The sequence below is a fragment of the Yamadazyma tenuis genome, chromosome 3 (assembly GCF_029203305.1).
Source record: "Yamadazyma tenuis chromosome 3, complete sequence".
NCBI classification, from domain to species: Eukaryota; Fungi; Ascomycota; class Pichiomycetes; order Serinales; family Debaryomycetaceae; genus Yamadazyma; species Yamadazyma tenuis.
The window spans coordinates 1,313,411-1,332,261 of NC_089463.1; the positions used below are offsets into that span (position 1 = coordinate 1,313,411).

The window sequence follows — 18,851 nt, forward strand, 5'->3', positions numbered from 1 at the left end:
ACACTGCGCTTAAAGGTAGAAGATGGCCTCCTATTGTTTTGGCTGGGGTGATTTCGTTCGTGGTGATGATTCTTCTTGCTTCTACACCAGTTTACCCTGATAACAAAGGATTCAGATTCTTCTTATATCTTAACACCTGCTGGGCTTTGGGTACGGCAGGAATTTATTGGGCCCATGTTCAAGAATACTTCAAGGATGACATTAGACTTCGTGCCATAACTACTGGTGGTATTAACATTTACCTGTTCACGGCTGATTCTATTATTAATCCTATTTGGTTCAAGACTCAGGAACAGCCTAACGTGAGAACTGGTCACTATATTTCAGCATTCTTTGCCGTGGTGTACGCCGCTGTAGGGGGATTATTGGGCTGGAAGGAACATACTCTCAGAAGGAAGAGACTCTCTAAGGTATAGTTCGATATATATTATAATTTGTATGCAGCTGAAAACAATTTGTCGTAGATTGGAATAAATGGAAGTTGTCCAACAGAAGTATCAAAGTACTTTTGCTGTTAATCGTAAATTCATATATTTATATCTAAACTTGTCACGTGAGGCAGAGCTTGATATTTAAAGAGGAAAATATATCCCGCCAGTCCATCCCTGGAGTCAAATCTCTGATTTTCCAGATGACCTGAATTGAACCTTTTAGCAAGGTAGCCGATGATCGCGGCCAGTTCTTCTCTACCCTTACACAAGTGTCAAGGACTTGGTGCCGTATGAAAACATTGTAGTTACATACACTTAGTATTAAAATACACCAGGTGGGAAACAACGTTGGGCTTTCGTAATTGGTAATATTTTGAAATATTTTAAGAACTTCTTGGACATGAAACTCTGTATCAATAGTCAAATGTAAAGAGTTGAGCTGCAGCTCAAATGTGCTGGCCAAGTGGATTTTGACAGTATGAAGGTAGAGCTGGGAGCAAAAGTTTAGTTTTAGGTCTTCATGTTCTTCACGTAGTGCAAACAAGGCGTCATAGATCTCCCCAACCTGGGAAGGGTCGATGGAGTCGTCATTATTTTTTAAACGAGTGATATCACCAATTATTTGGATGAGTTTAGGTGAACACCCAAGCATATAGTCAACTGAGTCATCTTTAAAAAATGTGTCGATAAATTTCATGGGGAAGTTGTTGGTAAAATAGAAGTATTCCAAACGGTTCAAGCTTGAAAGTAGGAGGATATACCGTAGGATGAAATACCTGTAGCAGAATAGAAGCACTTCAGACTGGAGTATGTCTTCATCATTCAACGTCAGGAAAATAAGACAACTTTGTTTGAGGTAGTTCACCCAGTTACTGTTTAAATCTTCGCCAATCTCTAAAGAACATAAGATTAGAATACTAGTGACAATCTCGTCGATTCTTTCCTTCCCAAAATCATCTAGGAGATTATACATCAAGTTGATAGCTTCGTTCTTATACTTGGTGGTCAATTTCAGGAAATATGTATGGGTTGGGTATCTGCGGATCAAGTCACTAGCTGATATGGCTATTATAGATTGGAAAAGCGAAGGAGACGTTATACAGTGCGGGATGATAATAGATCGAAACCCATTCAACTGGAGGTTTCCAAACACCTTCTTTTTGCTCACAACCTCCACATAATGATCAAATAAATCACTTTCAATATTTGGGTTTAAATTTGGTGCCTCTTGAGGATGTTCTTGTTTGGGAACAGAATCAACCTTCAACCTGTACGGCATCGTCGAGTTGTTATTGGGGTTCTGAAGTCTTGTATTCAACTTCATGTCCTCAACTGTAGTGGTCAAGAAAAATTTGGGAGGTACTGTTCGTATGGTATAGTGACGATTTGAACTCTGGTTGGTGTCGTTCCAGTACAACTTTTTGACATATTGACAGGTGATGCCCATACGCTCACAAGTTCCGCAAGTAGGCTTGACCTCATTACACTTCTTCTTCCTGTGTTTACATGATATACACCCCCCACGACTTCGTTGATTTTTGCTCTTTGTCATGATTGAGATCCGGTGTTATCAGTTGAATTTAAAAATTTCGCACCGGAGGTCTGCAAATATATTTTCAGCCAAGTCTTATCACCAGGCTGAGAGATTAAGAGTCATCTGCTTCCAAACATATGGTAAAATATACTAAAAACCTATAGTGAACATGCCTATTGCGAACTGTTCATAGCTTCTCTATACTGGTAGAAACTGCCACCAGCAGTGACAACTGTTGACGGTTTCACAACCGAGGTAGACGGTTCACTTTCTTCATTTGCAACTCCATAGCCTCCACCTCCAGGAGTTGAGATCTTGATGATATCACCTATATCGATTTCGATCTCAGCTGTTGGGCCTACGTGCTTCCAGTCGATCGTCTTTCCGTCAGCCCTAATCTTTCCAAGTCTGTTTTCTCCTCTTCCTCCTTCACCTCCACCAGCCATTCCGTATGGTCTAAAAACTCTTCTTTGAGTTAAGATCGAAGCGTGGCAAGCAGATGTGAATTGGAGCTCTCTAATCAATCCTTCACCTCCATTCCACTTTCCGATACCAGCACTTCCTTCACGTACACGGAACTGTTTCAAGACAACAGGATACCTCTGTTCCAACACCTCAGGGTCAGTCATAAGGGTGTTAGTCATATTACACTGGGTACCACTGAATCCGTGGAAACCATTTCCTGCACCCGAACCTCCACCTATAGTTTCGACGAACCCGAAACCAGGAATCATTTCACCAGTTTCTTTATCGTATCCACCCTGACCAAAAGTAATACAGTTCATACACCCATACGAGGCTGCAACCGTTCCCAAGGCCTTCATGATAACATCGGCAATCTTCTGAGAGGTGATTCCATTACCTCCAGAAACAGCAGCTGTTACACTAGGATTCAATACGGTACCAGGTGGAATAATCACCTCAATTGGAGAAAGCATTCCTTCATTCAAAGGCAAGTCTCCTTCTGTGATATGACATCTCATACAGTAGGCGATACATGAAGAGGTCACAGAAGATGGGGCGTTGAAACAGTTGAAAGTTTCTTCTGCTGTACCGGTGAAATCAAACACAGCACTTCCTTTAGCTTCATCAATGGTGATTTTCAATTGTATACGGGCTCCGTCATCCATATAGTCGACGGCAGTCAAAGGCTTACTTCCTTTCTGTTTGGCTAACTTTTTCAAGAATGATCGGACAGCTGCTTCGGTAGTATCCTTGATACTTCTCATATAGAATAAAACATACTCAGTGTCGTACTCGTTGAAAACATCACTCAATAAGTTGATACCTTTTTGGTTGGCAGCAATAGCAGCTTTCAAGTCAGAAATGTTGTCACTAAGTTTCCTGGAGGGAGAAGATCCTGGAATTTTCTTTAAGTCATCAACAAAGTATTTCTGTACTCCGGCATCATCAAACACTCCGTTTTGAACAACCTTCCAAGCCACAAACTTTGCACCTTCCAGATCAAGGCTAGTGGCAGATGAGTCCATTGAACCGGCGACTGTTCCACCAATCTCTGCATGATGGGCTCTAGACCCCACGAAAAACCGGATTTTCCCTTCAATGAAAACTGGGGAGATAATCGTGATATCTGGTAAATGGGTTCCCATAGCCTTCGGATGGTTGGTTGCTAAGATATCACCAGGTTTCAAGTCAGATCCCCAATAATTAATCTGATACTTAACTGCGAAAGACATGGCACATAAGTGAACTGGAACTGATGGTGCATTTGCAACCAAGTTTCCGCATTCATCAAATAAGGCACAACTGAAATCGAGTCTTTCTTTGATGTTGGCACTGACGGAAATCTTTTGTAACGTCGTACACATAGACTCAGCAATGGACATGAATCTATGTGAAAACACAGACAATTGTACTGGATCGACAGCATCGATGGATAAGTTCTTATTGGTATCAATGGAGTTGTAGTCCAAGTCCACCACGACATGTCTGGGCAAAACAGTCAACACGGAGTTCGGATCCACAAGTAAAGTCTGGGTGGAGTCCAATACTAAGGCTGGTCCCTTAATCTGCGATCCAACTGGCAAGTCTCCTAATAAATACACTTTAGACTCTTGGAACCCCCCATTGAAGTAGACAGGAGATAAGATCTTTTCCAATCCGTCTGCGACCGGAACCTGGGTTATTTCCGCCAAATCCTTGAAAGGGGACCTTTCTTGAATTCTGTTGACAGAACCACTTCCTCTGACTCTGATGTCATTAACGATGACTTCTTTCTTGAAGTTATTAAAAGAAAACTCTCTCTGATGAGTGTCGTAAAAGGAAGTCAAGAAGTCTTTGTCGGATTGCAAGATCATCAATTTGGAATCAGAACCTTTGTAACCCATGTTGAAAAATACTTGGTAATCAACATCCGAAATTCCTTGTTCAGCCAACTCCAAAGCAACCTTCTCTTTTAACGCAGTACATCTGTCCAATAAGTAGTCTTTAGATGACGAATTATAAACGGTCAAAGATGGTTCTTGAGCTTCGTGAACAACGTCAGATAAGGCAATACCATAGGCAGACAAGATCGAAGAATACTTATGAATGACAATTCTCTTCATTTTTAATGCTCTAGCAATAGAAGTGGCATGTTGCCCACCAGCACCACCGAAAGAAGCCAAGTTATGTTTAGTGACATCAAAACCCTTGTTTTCAGTCAATTGCCTAATTGGTTTGGCCATAGCCACATTGGCCACGTCCAAAAACCCAAGAGCAATTTCATACGGGGTCTTGGGAGTCATGTTTGGATTATCAGCGTTGATAACTTCAGCCATTTCGGTGAATCTCTTAATGACAGCCTCTTTGTCCAACGGTTGGTCTTCAGTTTCACCAAAGATCTTAGGAAAGAACTCAGGTAAGATTCTTCCACACATCAAATTAGCATCAGTAATGGTTAAGTTAGGCCCATTTTTACGGTAACACACTGGACCTGGATGAGCACTTGCACTTTCAGGACCAACTTGGTAAAGACCGTTTCTGTAGGATAAAATGGAACTTCCCCCTGCAGCAACAGTATTGATGTCAAGCTGAGGAGCCGCCAACTTAATCCCAGCAGTGGTGGTTTCAAAGACATGTTCGAAAGCCAACCCAGCGTATCTACTGACATCAGTAGAAGTACCACCCATATCAAATCCAATAGTTGGAGTTCCATCATCAATATCAAAGCAGGTCCTAGCTTGTCCAACAACTCCACCAGCTGGTCCCGATAATAAAGACTTCAACCCCGTGAACTTTTTGTAGTCACACAAACCACCATCTGACATCATGAACTCGACCCTGGTATGTTTTTCGAATCCTTCCTCAAACCCACTAATCAAACCCTTGATGTATTCTTGGACAATAGGCGTAAGATAAGCATCGACACATGCAGATTGGCCTCTGTTAACGGCCTTAATCATGGGCAACACCTTGTGGGACAAGGTGACATTAACAAACCCGAGTTCATTTGCTAATGCACCAATTTGTTTCTCGTGTTCTTGATAGTTGTAGCCATGGATCAACACTACGGCAACAGATACGATTCCTTGCTGCTTCAACTCAAGCAATTGAGCCCTAGTCTTGTCCACGTTGAGAGGTTTGATAATCTTGACGACTTCTTTAGTTTCACCCAACACATAGGTTTGGCCATTGAGCAAGTCTTTCGCATCATATCCTTTAGCATCTTCGGTGAAAGCGGGTAAAGTGACTCTCTCTTCGACTTCAACAACCTTCTTGTACAAAGCCTCAGGTTTGACGATGTTGAGGGCGAACAAGTCTGGACGAGACTGGTTTCCAATATGGAGAATATCTTTAAATCCTTCAGTAGTTATTAAGGCCGTTGGTACACCTTTTCTTTCCAACAAAGCATTTGTTGCAACAGTGGTACCGAGCTTGATACTCTCAATCGTAGAAGTGTCAAGGGGAACATTCCTAGGGATTTTCACACCATGAGCATGTTCAAGTACTCTTCTTATTCCTTCAATGTTCGCGTCCTTGTAGTTGCTTGGATCCACAGATAATAACTTGAACACATAGTCTTCTTTTCCAGGGATGATAGCAAGAACATCAGTGAAGGTTCCACCTCTATCGATGGAAATGCTTATTCTGTTTTCCACTGTCATTGTTTAACAATTCAAAAATGTCGAACTCTCCCATTCCTTTATATCAAAACTAAATTCCACCAGATTTCGAGCGGAAACCGTATGCGCCCAGTTCCTGCATCTTGCCAATCTGCCCAATTTCCTGATCAGGTCCAGCGCATGGGGTTACCAGATTTTTCGCCATCTATATGCACTCGCCATCTCACTGGCGCGGAATCATCGATACCGCCCATGGGCGCCTGAGCCTATGCCCACGGATATCGACCTTTTCTACGAGCTTCAATATCTATGTCAAATCAAGTTATCTATAAGTGTGAATCGCTAGAGGGAACTCGGTCATGATCCGAAACCCAGTCAATTTTTGAGAATTCGGTGCTTTGTGCGGCAATTCTCCAGGTGAGCTTAGTTGGGTCAAATCCTTCAAGATCTTCCCTCCACCGCCATAACGAGTCCATTTCAACCTCTAACTTGCCTTCCAACTTGTCTACAATATACTTTCCGATGTTGGGTAAAAGCTTGTAGGCATGTCCACTATCACCAGTTGCAGCGTATACCTTTGTTAAGTAGGGCACTTTGTCTATAATAAAGTGCGAATCAGAGGTATCGGCAATCCAACAGGCCTTATGGTTGATAAGTAGGCCAATTCTGGAATATAGGTAGCCAAAAGCTGTTTGGCGATGACCATGCATTCGGTAGGCATAGTGTCTTCAGGGTGCTGGTTCTTATACCTTGGTAGAGATCTGGTTTCGTCTCTGAAGTTTGACCGCACATAATTTTGGGCACCTGAGCCTGGCAAGGCGATTTTGAGGATTCTAGTATCTTCATCGGGTGGGAAGAAATATCCCAAATCTGAATCAAATACAACTGGAATATCCTTATACTTTTGGTATTCTTTTTCAGTCAACTGAATATGCGTGACAAAAAGTCCAGTGGCTGATTGTTGTTGTTTGAGGTCCAATAGACTACCAGCTGAAGCACCTGAGGCAATGACAATTTGGTCAGCACTGTATCTAGAGCCATCTGCAGTAAACACTGTATCAATTCCTCCTTCAGTCTTGATTTCAACAGCTCTACCAGCTTCTCCAAAAACAAACTCTACGCCAAGTTCTTTGGCTGCCAAATACACTGCTTTCAAGGACTTACCGGCAATACCAATACCGGTTTCAGGATTCCACTTATACTCACTCTGCTCCGACATGGTGTTGTACTTGAGAAACTTAAACTGCTTGGCCAAAGCCTTTCCCCCTTTCTTGTATTCAATTCTTTGACCACCGCCTAGAGACTGGAGATTTGCAATTCCAACTGCTTCGAATTTTTTTCTTCCTTGGTGCAGAGGAGGGGTAACCAACACTCTACCACATTCTTTGTAGACATCTTTGTACAAGGGATCATTTCTCCACAACTCCCAAGCTTCGAGGGACATTTTTGTGTACACCAATTCTGCATATTCAGTTCTAATGATCTTATTGTAGTCGCAAGCAGCAGACCAAGGAGAGGGAACTGGGTAAGCATCGATAGCCTTCACTTGGTATCCTTTTTTAGCCAAGTGTAAGGCGGTGGATAAACCCATGACTCCACATCCTACAATCAATACCGAGTCTACCATTCTTGTGCCTTATCTGGTAAATGCAAGCATTATCTTTTAAATAGTTTTCGACTGTCGCAGCGGAAGCACGGAATAGGCGGTCGCATACGGTAACCACTTTTCTCAGAATCTTATCGGCGTCGGAAATTCAACTAAAAGCGCATACAGTTTCCAAAAGACTTTTACATTGTTCTTTGATTCATTTGACCATTTAAAGAATAGAATTTGTCTGCCATATGGTGTGATTTTGTTTAAACAGTGTACTAATGTCTGAATCTGCTGATACCGCTTCGGGTGAAAAAGTTTTCGCTGATATCAAGGTAGATTCTCTTGGAGAGGTAAACGATGGTGATCTCGATGCTGGTGCCAAGTACTTGATCGACCACCCTCAGTATGCTGATTATACTCCTGAAGAAGCTAGGAAGCTTCTTTGGAAAATCGACTTGATGTTGATTCCAATGATGACCATTATTATCACCTTGGCTGCTGCCGATAAAATCGTCATTTCAAATGCTGCCGTCTATGGTATGACTGCCGACCTTAAGTTGGTAGGAAACAAATATTCTTGGGTCGGTTCAATTTTTTACTTTGGATACTTGATTATGGAGCTTCCTGCTAACTTGTTAATTCAAAAGTTGCCTGTTAGGAAAACTTTATTCACTTCTTTTGTGATCTGGAATATTATATTGATGTGTATGGGAGCTGCTCAAAACTTTTCTCAATTGGCTGCCATGAGATTCTTATTGGGTATGGGAGAGACTTTCTTGTTCCCTTCTTGTTCAGTTATTACTGCAATGTTCTACAAGAAGTCTGAGCAACCCTTTAGAACTGCCATTTGGTTTTCAGGGTTCTCGTCAATCATCACCGGAATTTTATCTTATGCAGTGGGACATGCTAATACCAAGCTTGCAAACTGGAGATTGTTGTTCATCACCTTTGCGTCTATTACCTTGTTCTTCACGGCTGCTTTGTATGTTGTGTTGCCGGATTCTCCAATGTCTTGCTGGTGGATGAATGATAGAGAAAAATATATTGCTATTCATAGAACCAAGGAAAACAGAACTGGTACCAAAAACACAAACTTCAAGAGATATCAAATTATGGAGGCCCTCAAAGACTGGAAAACTTGGGTTCTTGCAGTGTTTGCCCTTTGTAACAATATCTCCAATGGTGCTTTGGTTACTTTTGCTGGTCAAATTGTTTCAGGTCTTGGATATTCTCCTTTGAGAACCACCTTATTGGGAATGCCAACCGGAGTTTTTATGACTGCCAGTTCGTGGATGATTGCCTTGCCAACTTTTTTCTACCCCAAAAAGTTCAGAACCGTTAGTGCTTTCACCATTTGTTTGGTTCCATTGATATGTTGTGTGTTGATGATGAAGTTGGACGGTAAGATCAGCTTGTTAATAGCTTACTACTTCTTCTACTTCTACTGGGGTCCTTATGTGTGTATGACTGCCATCTGCTTTGCCAACACTGCTGGCCACACCAAAAAGTCTGTGGTGAACGCTGTGAACTTCACTTCGTACTGTGTGGCCAATATTATTGCACCTCAATTTTTCATTAGTAGCGAAGCTCCGGGTTATAAAACAGGTTACCACGCCATTTTGGGTTTTACTAGTGGCTCTTTGGTGAGCATTGCTACCTATGGCTTTGGATGCTACATGGAAAACAAAAAAAGAGATGAAAAGTACGGTCCTGCTGAGGATAATGTCGATCTCGATTTGGATGCGTTAGACTTGACTGACAAAGAAAAGGAAAAATGGTTCCGTTACGTTTGGTAACTTCTTTATATAGTATTGGTGCTCCTTTAATATGTGTATTTGTGATCTAAAACTTATTCTGGTGTTCGAATGTAGTGATGGTTTAATAATATGCGATAATTGTGAAATCAGTGTCGCAAAAACTTTTCGGTAAATCCGCCTTCCTCTGGTGGTACAGTACCGCATTCCGTAATAGTTAACAAATATGGCAGCATTCAGTATGGCTCGGGTGCCGATAAACACACGCTTAAGCAAAAAGAGCACATCGGTAGTTCTCAAGAAAAGTGCCGATCGCATTTCTGTAACCATCGGCCTTTGAACGCACGCTAGCAAATATATAGGTTCCATAATCCTGAGCTCAATAAAACACTCCATTCTGAAATGCTGGGTTTACAAATTGCCATTGATAGGGGTGGTACCTTTACGGATTTCATAGCGAGAATCCCCGGTCAGCCTGATTATGTGTTCAAATTATTATCGGTTGATCCCAAAAACTATCCAGATGCTCCAACTGAAGGCATAAGAGTGATCCTAGAGAAGCTCCACAACAAAAGCATCCCACGTTCTCAAAAGCTTAATTTGCATTCCATTGAAAGTATTCGCATGGGAACCACAGTGGCTACGAATGCCTTATTGGAAAGAAAAGGTGCCAATGTATGTCTTGTCACCACCAAAGGGTTTAAAGATGTTTTGACAATTGGAAACCAGACCAGGCCAAATATTTTCGATTTGTCCGCCAAGAAGTTGGGCCATCTCCAAAAGATGGTTATAGAGGTTGACGAAAGAGTTACCATTGCAGGGTTTTCGGAAGGTGGAGGTGATCATTTGAAATTAGATGATTCTGATCCCATGGTGGTTGAAGGTGCAACCGGTGATAAAATCAAAATCTTAAAGAAACCCGATTACTTGAAAATCGAACATGATTTGAAAGAATTGTATGATGAAGGTGATTGTAAAACGATTGCTTTGTGCCTTGTAAATTCCTATGCTTATCCCGAACATGAAGCCAAGATTGCCCAGATTTGTAAGAAGATTGGATTCCAAGTTTCTGTCAGTCATGAACTCCAACCCATGATTGGAATTGTAAACCGAGCCTCTTCTACTGTTGCCGATGCTTATTTGTCCCCTGTGATAAAAGATTACCTTGAGGGATTTGCCAATGGTTTCGAAGGTGGACTTGAAGCCTTTGGAAACAAATTGCTATTCATGCAAAGTAACGGTGGATTATGTCCCTGGTATAAGTTCACTGGTTTAAAGGCCATTTTATCTGGTCCTGCTGGTGGAATGGTGGGATTTGGAGAAACTTGTTATGACCATGATACTAAGAGAGCCACCATTGGTTTTGATGCTGGTGGAACCAGTACCGATGTTGCAAGATACTCTGGTTCATTGGAACACATCTATGAAACAGTTGTTAGTGAAATCAGCTTGCAAACACCTCAGCTAGACATTTCTACGGTTGCTGCCGGTGGAGGGTCAATGCTCTTCTGGAATAACGGGATTTTTGTGGTTGGACCAGAGTCTGCTGGCTCTGATCCTGGCCCTGCTTGTTACCGAAAGGGAGGTCCTTTAACAGTCACAGATGCTAACCTATTCTTGGGGAGGTTGATTCCAGAATTCTTCCCTCATATCTTTGGCCCTAACCAAAATGAACCATTGGACTACGAGATCACCACCAAAAAGTTCAAGGAGTTGACGGACGAAATCAATGCCTCTGGTGATGTTCAGAAGGCGTTTACTCCTGAAGAAGTTGCATTAGGATTCTTGAATGTGGCTGTGGAATCCATGGCTAGACCAATTCGTACCATTACCGAGTCTAAAGGTTACGGTACTGCTGAGCACAACTTGGCGTGCTTCGGTGGATCTGGTGGCCAGTTTGCTGTATCATTGGCTAAGAACTTAGGAATTTCTGACGTTGCGATCCACAAGTATTCTTCTATTTTGTCTGCTTATGGAATATTCTTGGCCGATATTGTTATTGAAAAGCAATCACCAATTTCGGTTGCCTACAACAAAGACCATTTTGAATTCATAGACAAGAAGGTTAAAGGATTGGTGAATGCGGCCCAAAAGGATTATGAAGACCAAGGATTGACAGCTTTTGATACCAGGGTGGAAATCTTGTTAAATATGAGATTTGTCGGTTCAGATACTCACTTGTTGATCAGCAAGGAGGAAGCTTACGATGCTGACAAGAGATTCGTTGCAAGACACCAAAAGGAGTTTGGGTTCATTTTGGACCGAAAAGTTCTTGTTGATGACATTCAGGTGTTGTTTGTGGTTGAAAGCAAAGACAAAAAGGTACACAATCCATACGAAGAGTTCCGTAAATTGACTACAATTGAGGTTGAGCAGTCTTCACTCACCAATCCGGTGTATTTTGAAGAGAATGGTTGGAATGAAACCCAGATCATTCAACTTAAGAGCTTGAAAATCGGATCAAAGGTACGAGGTCCAGCAGTTATCCTCGATGAAACCCAGACTTTATTAATTGATCCTCAATCTACCGCATATGTGTTGTCGAGCCATGTTTTAATTACTGTTGAACACAACAATAAACCCCAAATTTCCAGCACCTTAATTGACCCAATTCAGTTATCTGTATTTGGCCATAGGTTTATGTCTATTGCAGAGCAGATGGGTAGGACCTTACAACAGACTTCCATTTCTACAAACATCAAAGAGAGATTGGACTTTAGTTGTGCTGTTTTTGATAAGGATGCCAATTTGGTGGCTAATGCTCCGCATGTTCCTATTCACTTAGGCAGTATGAGCTTTGCAGTCAAATACCAATTGAATCTTTATAAGAAATCTGTTGATGGCAAAGAGGTTTTTGATTTGAAGCCTGGTGATGTTTTAGTTACAAACCATCCAATAGCTGGGGGGAGTCATCTTCCTGATGTCACAGTGATTACGCCTGTTTTGGATGAGAACAACTTCCCAATGTTTTGGGTGGCTTCAAGAGGCCATCACGCTGACATCGGAAGTATTTCAGCCGGTTCAATGCCAAGTGACTCCAAGACCATATACGAAGAGGGTGCTGCTATTGTTAGCCATAAGTTGTGTACTGAAGGGAAGTTCGACGAGGCCGGTGTGAAGAGACTCTTTTATGACGAGCCTGCAAAGTTCCCTGGTGGTTCTGGAAGTAGAGCTTTAAGTGACAATATTAGTGATTTAAAAGCTCAAATTTCTGCCAATTACAAGGGTATCACCTTATTACAGAACTTAGTCAACGAGTTCACCAGACCCGTCATCGAACTCTATATGGGAGGAATCCAGTCTACGGCTGATACTGCTGTGAGAAATCTTTTGAAGCTTGCTCACAAGAAATTCCAAGGAAACAGTATGAAAGCCATTGATTACATGGATGATGGTACACTTATTGCACTTACGATTCAAATCGATCCAGAAACAGGAAGTGCTGTGTTTGACTTCACTGAATCCGGAGACGAAATGTATGGGAATATGAACGCTCCTAAAGCCATAGTGTATTCTGCAATTTTGTATGTGTTGAGATCTTTAATAAGCAGTGATATTCCTTTGAATAATGGCTGTTTGATCCCCATCACCCTAAAGACCAGAAAAGGCTCTGTGGTAGATCCATCTTATGATGCAGCTGTGGTGGGTGGAAATGTGGAAACCACACAAAGAATTATTGATGTAGTTTTGAAGGCATTTGAAGCTGCTGCGGCTTCTCAAGGTACTTGCAATAACTTCACTTTTGGTATTAATGACCAGGAAAACAATATCAAATTCGGATACTATGAAACCATTTGTGGAGGTGCTGGAGCTATTGCTGTTACAGACCCTAAAGCTGAAAGGAAGCATGGCCAATCCGGTGTCCAAGTACACACCACTAATACAAGAATCACCGATACCGAAGTGTTTGAAAGACGGTATCCCATTATTGTCCACGAGTTCAGTATCAGAGCTGGATCTGGCGGTGACGGGTATCATAGAGGTGGTGACGGTGTGATTAGAGATATTGAGTTTACTTATCCTAATCTTCAAGTCACTTGCTTGATGAACAGAAGAGCACTTGCACCATTTGGATTAAAGGGTGGGCAAGACGGTTTAAGAGGTCAGAACACTTGGCTTAAGAAAACCGATGAAGGCTATAAGTCTGTGTCATTGGCAGGTAGGTGTAGTGTTACTATTGGAAAAGGTGACAGAGTAGTGATCATGACTCCAGGAGGAGGTGGTTTTGGGTCTTTGGATTTTGTTGCTGATGATGTCAATTATCCTATCAAACCTGAAAAATCCATTTATACTGGGTCTGTGGCCATGAGAGCCATGACTCAAGAGACAAGCTAATTACATTTAGATACATTTATTTATATCATAACACATATTTGCAGCAATCTTTGATATCCCCAACTTTTCAAGGTTGATTACTTAAGAAGTAACAAGAAACCACCTGAATACAATTAAATAGTTCTGAAAGGGTGCATTGTTCTTAAACTCCAAATTCAACTGATTTTCCAGGCAATGACGTAAGTGCTTGTTTTCTTACCAGCCTCTCAGATGAGTTCGCGTTCTTTCTCAGATCGATAAGAACGCCAAACAGTTATACGAACCTTTTTGAACCATTGTGTTATGACGCCGCCGTCAAAACCCAAGAACTTGCCGTTGTTATATAATGTACTACTTAACTGCATATTTAATAATCCCCATCACGATAAATTACCCTTCAAACAAACCATCCAAGAATTGAGTGTGAACCATAATGAGTATACCATTTTAGTACCTCCTTCATTTGTACTTGAAGAAGGCTATGATCCTGCTACAGCCACGAGCTCCACAAAAGTCTTCTTAAAGAGTTTGTGTTACAACAGTGAAGACTTCATACGATCACATATAATTCGGAGTGGAGCTCCTGTTTTCAATACCACCTCATCAAAGAATCAACTGATTGTCTATCACACTATGAGTGGAAAACAGATCCTTATAAAGAACGGCATGGTGTTTACAGGGAAAGGTTTTAAACGAAGTCTACGCTTAGGGATATTGGGTTATGACCAATTGAATTCCTTCTGTGACTACTTTCCTAGGGGTAGCAGGTTCATGCTAATTTACATTGAAGATTCTTTAATAGGTAGCAATTTTGTTCATTTGGCAGACTACATGGACCCCAGATTTGTTTCCCATCTACAAGGTACCTTAACATCAAACAACCCGGAGGAGATTTTGCAAAAGAAGAGGAGTGACTCTATCACGTTTGAGATGCTTCTAAGAAGTATACCTCTATTATCCAAAGTTGTTTCTGAAAAGTACTATAAACTCTTCCATCATAACAATCGCAACTATGATTCATTTCGAACCCATACGAGAAAGAAGTTGTCTTTCATTAAAAACGAGTTTCATCGGATGGTTGAAGAGGCTTATATTATAATTCTGGAGAGCATCAAAGATGACAACCCCGAATCTGAAAAAACCTATCAGCTTATTAAGGACCTACTTGCATCTAATCCTGAAATTGATTTAAATAAACTTGTCTACGAATATGTGGAGTTGAATCTCTATGATAAAATGTGGAGCCAATTACTATTTCAATTCAATTACCCAAACGATGACAAGCATGATTACGACCCCGAAGCATTGAAATTCCTTACTCATGAAAAATACAACCAATTATCGTGTCTTTCGTTGAACCAGTTGGAAGTTCCAATAGAAGAACCTTGGTTCATTAACTCTGTCCTAAGACGAATTTCCTTGGCTATAGATGAATTCTCTCGGTTATCGGACCCTTCAATTACAAGTCTGGCTGCTAAAAGGGAGATCATCTCTAAGACTGTAACCATTCTCACAAAAAAAGACACATCAGAAAACCAGACTACATATGATGAGAAGGATGATGATGAAGACCTAGTGGTTGATGCAGATACGCTTGTGGGGATGTTGATTATGGTTGTTGTGCATTCTAAAGTGGTTAACTTAGAAGCTCATCTTTATTATATTAAGAATTTCAATTCTGAAGATGTGTCTACAGACGGTTACTTCAACTATATTCTAAGCAACCTAGATGCTGTTATCTACCATTTATCATCCAGTGACAACGACTCACATCGAAAAGAACTCACAAGAGCATCTCAAGAAAATTATGAATTTTGGGCTGCAATCCAGAAACAGGATGTCAAAAGGTTGAAAGATATCCTTGCAAGTGTTCAAGAACAGTACCCTGATGGGAAACTTCCAGCTAAAAGTTCTTTGAAAAGTCGAAATATAAATGGGGAAAGCTGTCTTATGTTTGCAGTTAAAACCAAGAACCCTTATATTTTCAACCTCTTGGTGGATTACAACGAAGCGTGGTTTTCGGTGGAGGACATACTTTTCAATAAGAACACTTCCACAGGTCAAAGCATGTTTGTTGTGTCTTTGATAGAAGAAGCTCATGAAATATCAAAGAAGATAACTCAAGTCTTGTTCTCATCTGCTGAACCCGAAGAACAAATTGCTTACTTTAACCTGGTAGATAATCTCGGCAGATCTGCTGGTCACCATCTATTTCATTATTCTGAAATTATTGCAACTATTGGTCCGCTCATCGATTGGGAAATGAAAGATCTTAATCATCACACTCCTTTGTTCAGCATATGCAGATGTTACGATCATCTTGATTATCAAAACTTGGTAATTCGAGTTTTTAGATGCGTATACAAAGGGCTTCATGGGAAGGGAATCAACTTTGACAAGCATATGGATAAAAACGGTAACACTTTGCTCCATATTATTTTGAAAGGATTGCAAGAATCCCAAATCCTCAACGAAGATTTGAATTTGATCAATGTTAATCAGGTCAACAACAAGTCTATGACACCATTGACATTGTACGTGAAGTACAGTAGGGCTGATAATTTGGAAACGCTTCTAAGTGACAAAAGAATATTCTTTTATCAAGAAGAACCCAAAAACTTGTACAACGTATTCGACTACTTGAGTTTTCTGGCAGGAAAGCCAACAACCCAAACGAAGGTGTTCAAGAGAATCGAACGGTTGGTATACGCATATGCCTTTAAAAACTATACTCCAGAAACCAATGATACCCGGCTCATTGCAACAAATGCCAGATTTGATCCGAATTCCAAGGATTGGGTGATCTTTTTTCGAATCAAAGAAGCCCAGAAAGACGAACAAACCGTTTTCGAAACTTTGGACAAGTTACGACAGATGGTACAGTTATTTGAACTAGCCAACCCGTTTGTTGCCTTCCCACATAGAGACAAAATCTGGATGAACTACTATGCTGACAAACAAACAGTTCCGGTGTTTTCCAAATATAGGATTAACCGATTGTTAGAAACTATAAACTTATACTTGAACGCCTTGGTTGTCTATTCTCCCGACCAGGTAAACAGTTTCTATCGAACCTTCACACATAACCGGAAAAGCAACAAACTGGCTTTTGATACTATTAAAGATATCAGTAATGACCAAGAGAGGATCAAGAAGTTGTTAGGGGAAGTGATGCTTTCCAGTATCCAAATAACGGAAATTGAGACCTTTTTAAACTATACCTGGTCTGATTTGGAATTGTACAAAAAGCACATCACCAAAATAAATAAGCTCCTATCAGTATATGATATTAAATTAACTGATGCAAGATGTATCTCAGACAGGTTCCTCGTTAAGGTAGTAAGCAGTGGAGTTGTACCATCCATCCTTGAAACCATGAAGTTTCAATATATTGGTGGTCATAGACATACCAACTCATATTCGACGTTGTTCGAGTTTACTAATTGGATTGAATTGGCTATCGAAGAATTATTAATAAGTGTTTCGAAAGTCTTAATCAAGCTTGATGCATGGCGTGAAATCTTTGGGAAAATACAAGCCATTAACACCGAGTTAAGGAAATATGAGAACAAAGCCCACCTTCACAGTCATGATCTTTCAACGGAAGAAGTCCCGGAAAATGGTAGTACAATATCTCCCCATCATTCTTCTTCACCTGAAACCTCAACTCCAGCAGCATTCTTCACCTTTGGACTTGAAAATAAAAAGTCCAGGTACAAAAGATTATTGTTGTTGAAAGCAGAGGAAGTCAAAAACATCATGAGTTTGAACTCAGAGATCAGACTCGACCACGATACAATTGCGTCTGAAACATCCAAATTTCTTAAATTTAAGTCCAAATTTCTCCTATTTGGGATTCAGCAATTCACCCATCACCATCTTGTGCAACTTAGCCAAAGGCAGCATCAACTCCAACGGTTACTTTCTTCTTGTAAGACTTAGCAGCCATTCCTGTATAAACATCGAAGTTTCCAGAACCAGAATTTTCGCGCCATCAACAAATTTAATTTAATTAGATCAAGACACCATCCACAAAGTTCACATCACATTTTGATATCATGGCTATCGACAACAAGGACATTGCGTTATCAATTATCGAGTTTTTGAAGACTTCAGTCGTTAATAAGACTGTGTCGGAAGACTATGCCGACTCTATGGAAGTTGCAATCGACTGTATTGCCGACTCCTTCGAAGTCGATAAGGACACCAAATCTGCAAAGTTGGGAGGCAAACCTTTATCCGAGTTGATCTCAGCGGGTTTGCTTGGCTCTGCCACTGCCGCCACTACTGGTACCACCCACCAAGTCGATGAAGCCACCAAGGCTAAAGCTGATGCTTTGAAATTGGAAGGCAACAGAGCAATGGCTGCCAAAGACTTTAAGACTGCAATTGTAAAGTACACTGCGGCCATTGAATTGGACTCCACCAACGTTGTGTATTTATCCAACAGAGCTGCTGCTTACTCGTCGGACTTGAATCACCAACAGGCTGTTGTTGATGCTGAAAAAGCCATTGAGTTAGACCCCAACTTCTCCAAGTCATACTCTAGATTAGGATTGGCCAAGTACGCATTAGGTGACGCCAAAGCCGCTATGGATGCTTATAAGAAAGGTTTGGACGTGGAAAGTGAAAAGCCTTCGGATGCCATGAAAAGAGGTTATGAAACTGCCAAGCGTAGAGTTGAAGAAGAATTGGAAAGAGAAATGCCCAGTTCTGAAGTGGCTAGCACCGACAGAGAAACCCCATCTCCTGAGGCTAGCACCGGAGCTGGTTCCGGAGCCGGTGCCGGCGGTTTACCCGACCTTGCCAGCATGTTCGGGGGAGGTGCCGGAGGAATGCCCAATATTTCTGACATGATGAACAACCCTCAACTCATGCAAGCGGCCCAACTGATGATGCTGAACCCCGACGCCATGGCAAACTTGATGAACAATCCCATGATCAGAAATATGGCTCAAAGCTTTGGTTTGGGAGGAGAAAACGGACAAATGCCAGATTTGTCTGAGATCATGAACAACCCAGCATTGAGAAACATGTTTGGTGGTAGCGGCCAGGGTGAAAACTAGAACTGATGTACTACGTCCCGGATATTTTATATGTATATAATGTAATGTCTAATTTCCATGAGTCAAGTGAGTATATCTCAACCTATTTTTTTCT

At 41.2% G+C, this 18,851-nt stretch overlaps 6 protein-coding genes across 6 annotated transcripts; 4 read left to right on the plus strand and 2 right to left on the minus strand. All coding sequences in view use genetic code 12, as the record gives it.

Annotated features, from left to right (window-relative positions):
- Positions 1-427: 427 nt before the first annotated feature.
- On the minus strand, positions 428-6,071 carry PSN45_003017 (5-oxoprolinase; the record flags this gene model as incomplete). Its single annotated transcript, XM_006683579.2, has 3 exons — positions 428-511; positions 832-1,793; positions 2,150-6,071. 3 exons carry the CDS (start codon positions 6,069-6,071, stop codon positions 428-430), a joined length of 4,968 nt encoding a protein of 1,655 aa, XP_006683642.2.
- A 284-nt stretch (positions 6,072-6,355) lies between these two features.
- On the minus strand, positions 6,356-7,656 carry PSN45_003018 (FAD-dependent glycine/D-amino acid oxidoreductase; the record flags this gene model as incomplete). The annotated part of the gene is made up of 2 exons (XM_066157987.1): positions 6,356-6,604; positions 6,667-7,656. 2 exons carry the CDS (start codon positions 7,654-7,656, stop codon positions 6,356-6,358), a joined length of 1,239 nt encoding a protein of 412 aa, XP_066014084.1.
- Positions 7,657-7,901: 245 nt separating this feature from the next.
- Positions 7,902-9,419, plus strand: PSN45_003019 (uncharacterized protein; the record flags this gene model as incomplete). The annotated part of the gene is made up of 1 exon (XM_006683577.1): positions 7,902-9,419. One exon carries the CDS (start codon positions 7,902-7,904, stop codon positions 9,417-9,419), a length of 1,518 nt encoding a protein of 505 aa, XP_006683640.1.
- A 360-nt stretch (positions 9,420-9,779) lies between these two features.
- On the plus strand, positions 9,780-13,712 carry PSN45_003020 (5-oxoprolinase; the record flags this gene model as incomplete). The annotated part of the gene is made up of 1 exon (XM_006683576.1): positions 9,780-13,712. One exon carries the CDS (start codon positions 9,780-9,782, stop codon positions 13,710-13,712), a length of 3,933 nt encoding a protein of 1,310 aa, XP_006683639.1.
- Positions 13,713-14,324: 612 nt separating this feature from the next.
- On the plus strand, positions 14,325-17,745 carry PSN45_003021 (uncharacterized protein; the record flags this gene model as incomplete). The annotated part of the gene is made up of 4 exons (XM_066157988.1): positions 14,325-17,313; positions 17,368-17,494; positions 17,595-17,608; positions 17,708-17,745. 4 exons carry the CDS (start codon positions 14,325-14,327, stop codon positions 17,743-17,745), a joined length of 3,168 nt encoding a protein of 1,055 aa, XP_066014085.1.
- Positions 17,746-17,749: 4 nt separating this feature from the next.
- sgt2 (Small glutamine-rich tetratricopeptide repeat-containing protein 2) lies at positions 17,750-18,757 on the plus strand (the record flags this gene model as incomplete). The annotated part of the gene is made up of 1 exon (XM_066157989.1): positions 17,750-18,757. The coding sequence occupies one exon, from the start codon at positions 17,750-17,752 to the stop codon at positions 18,755-18,757; it is 1,008 nt and encodes a 335-aa protein (XP_066014086.1).
- Positions 18,758-18,851: the final 94 nt, after the last annotated feature.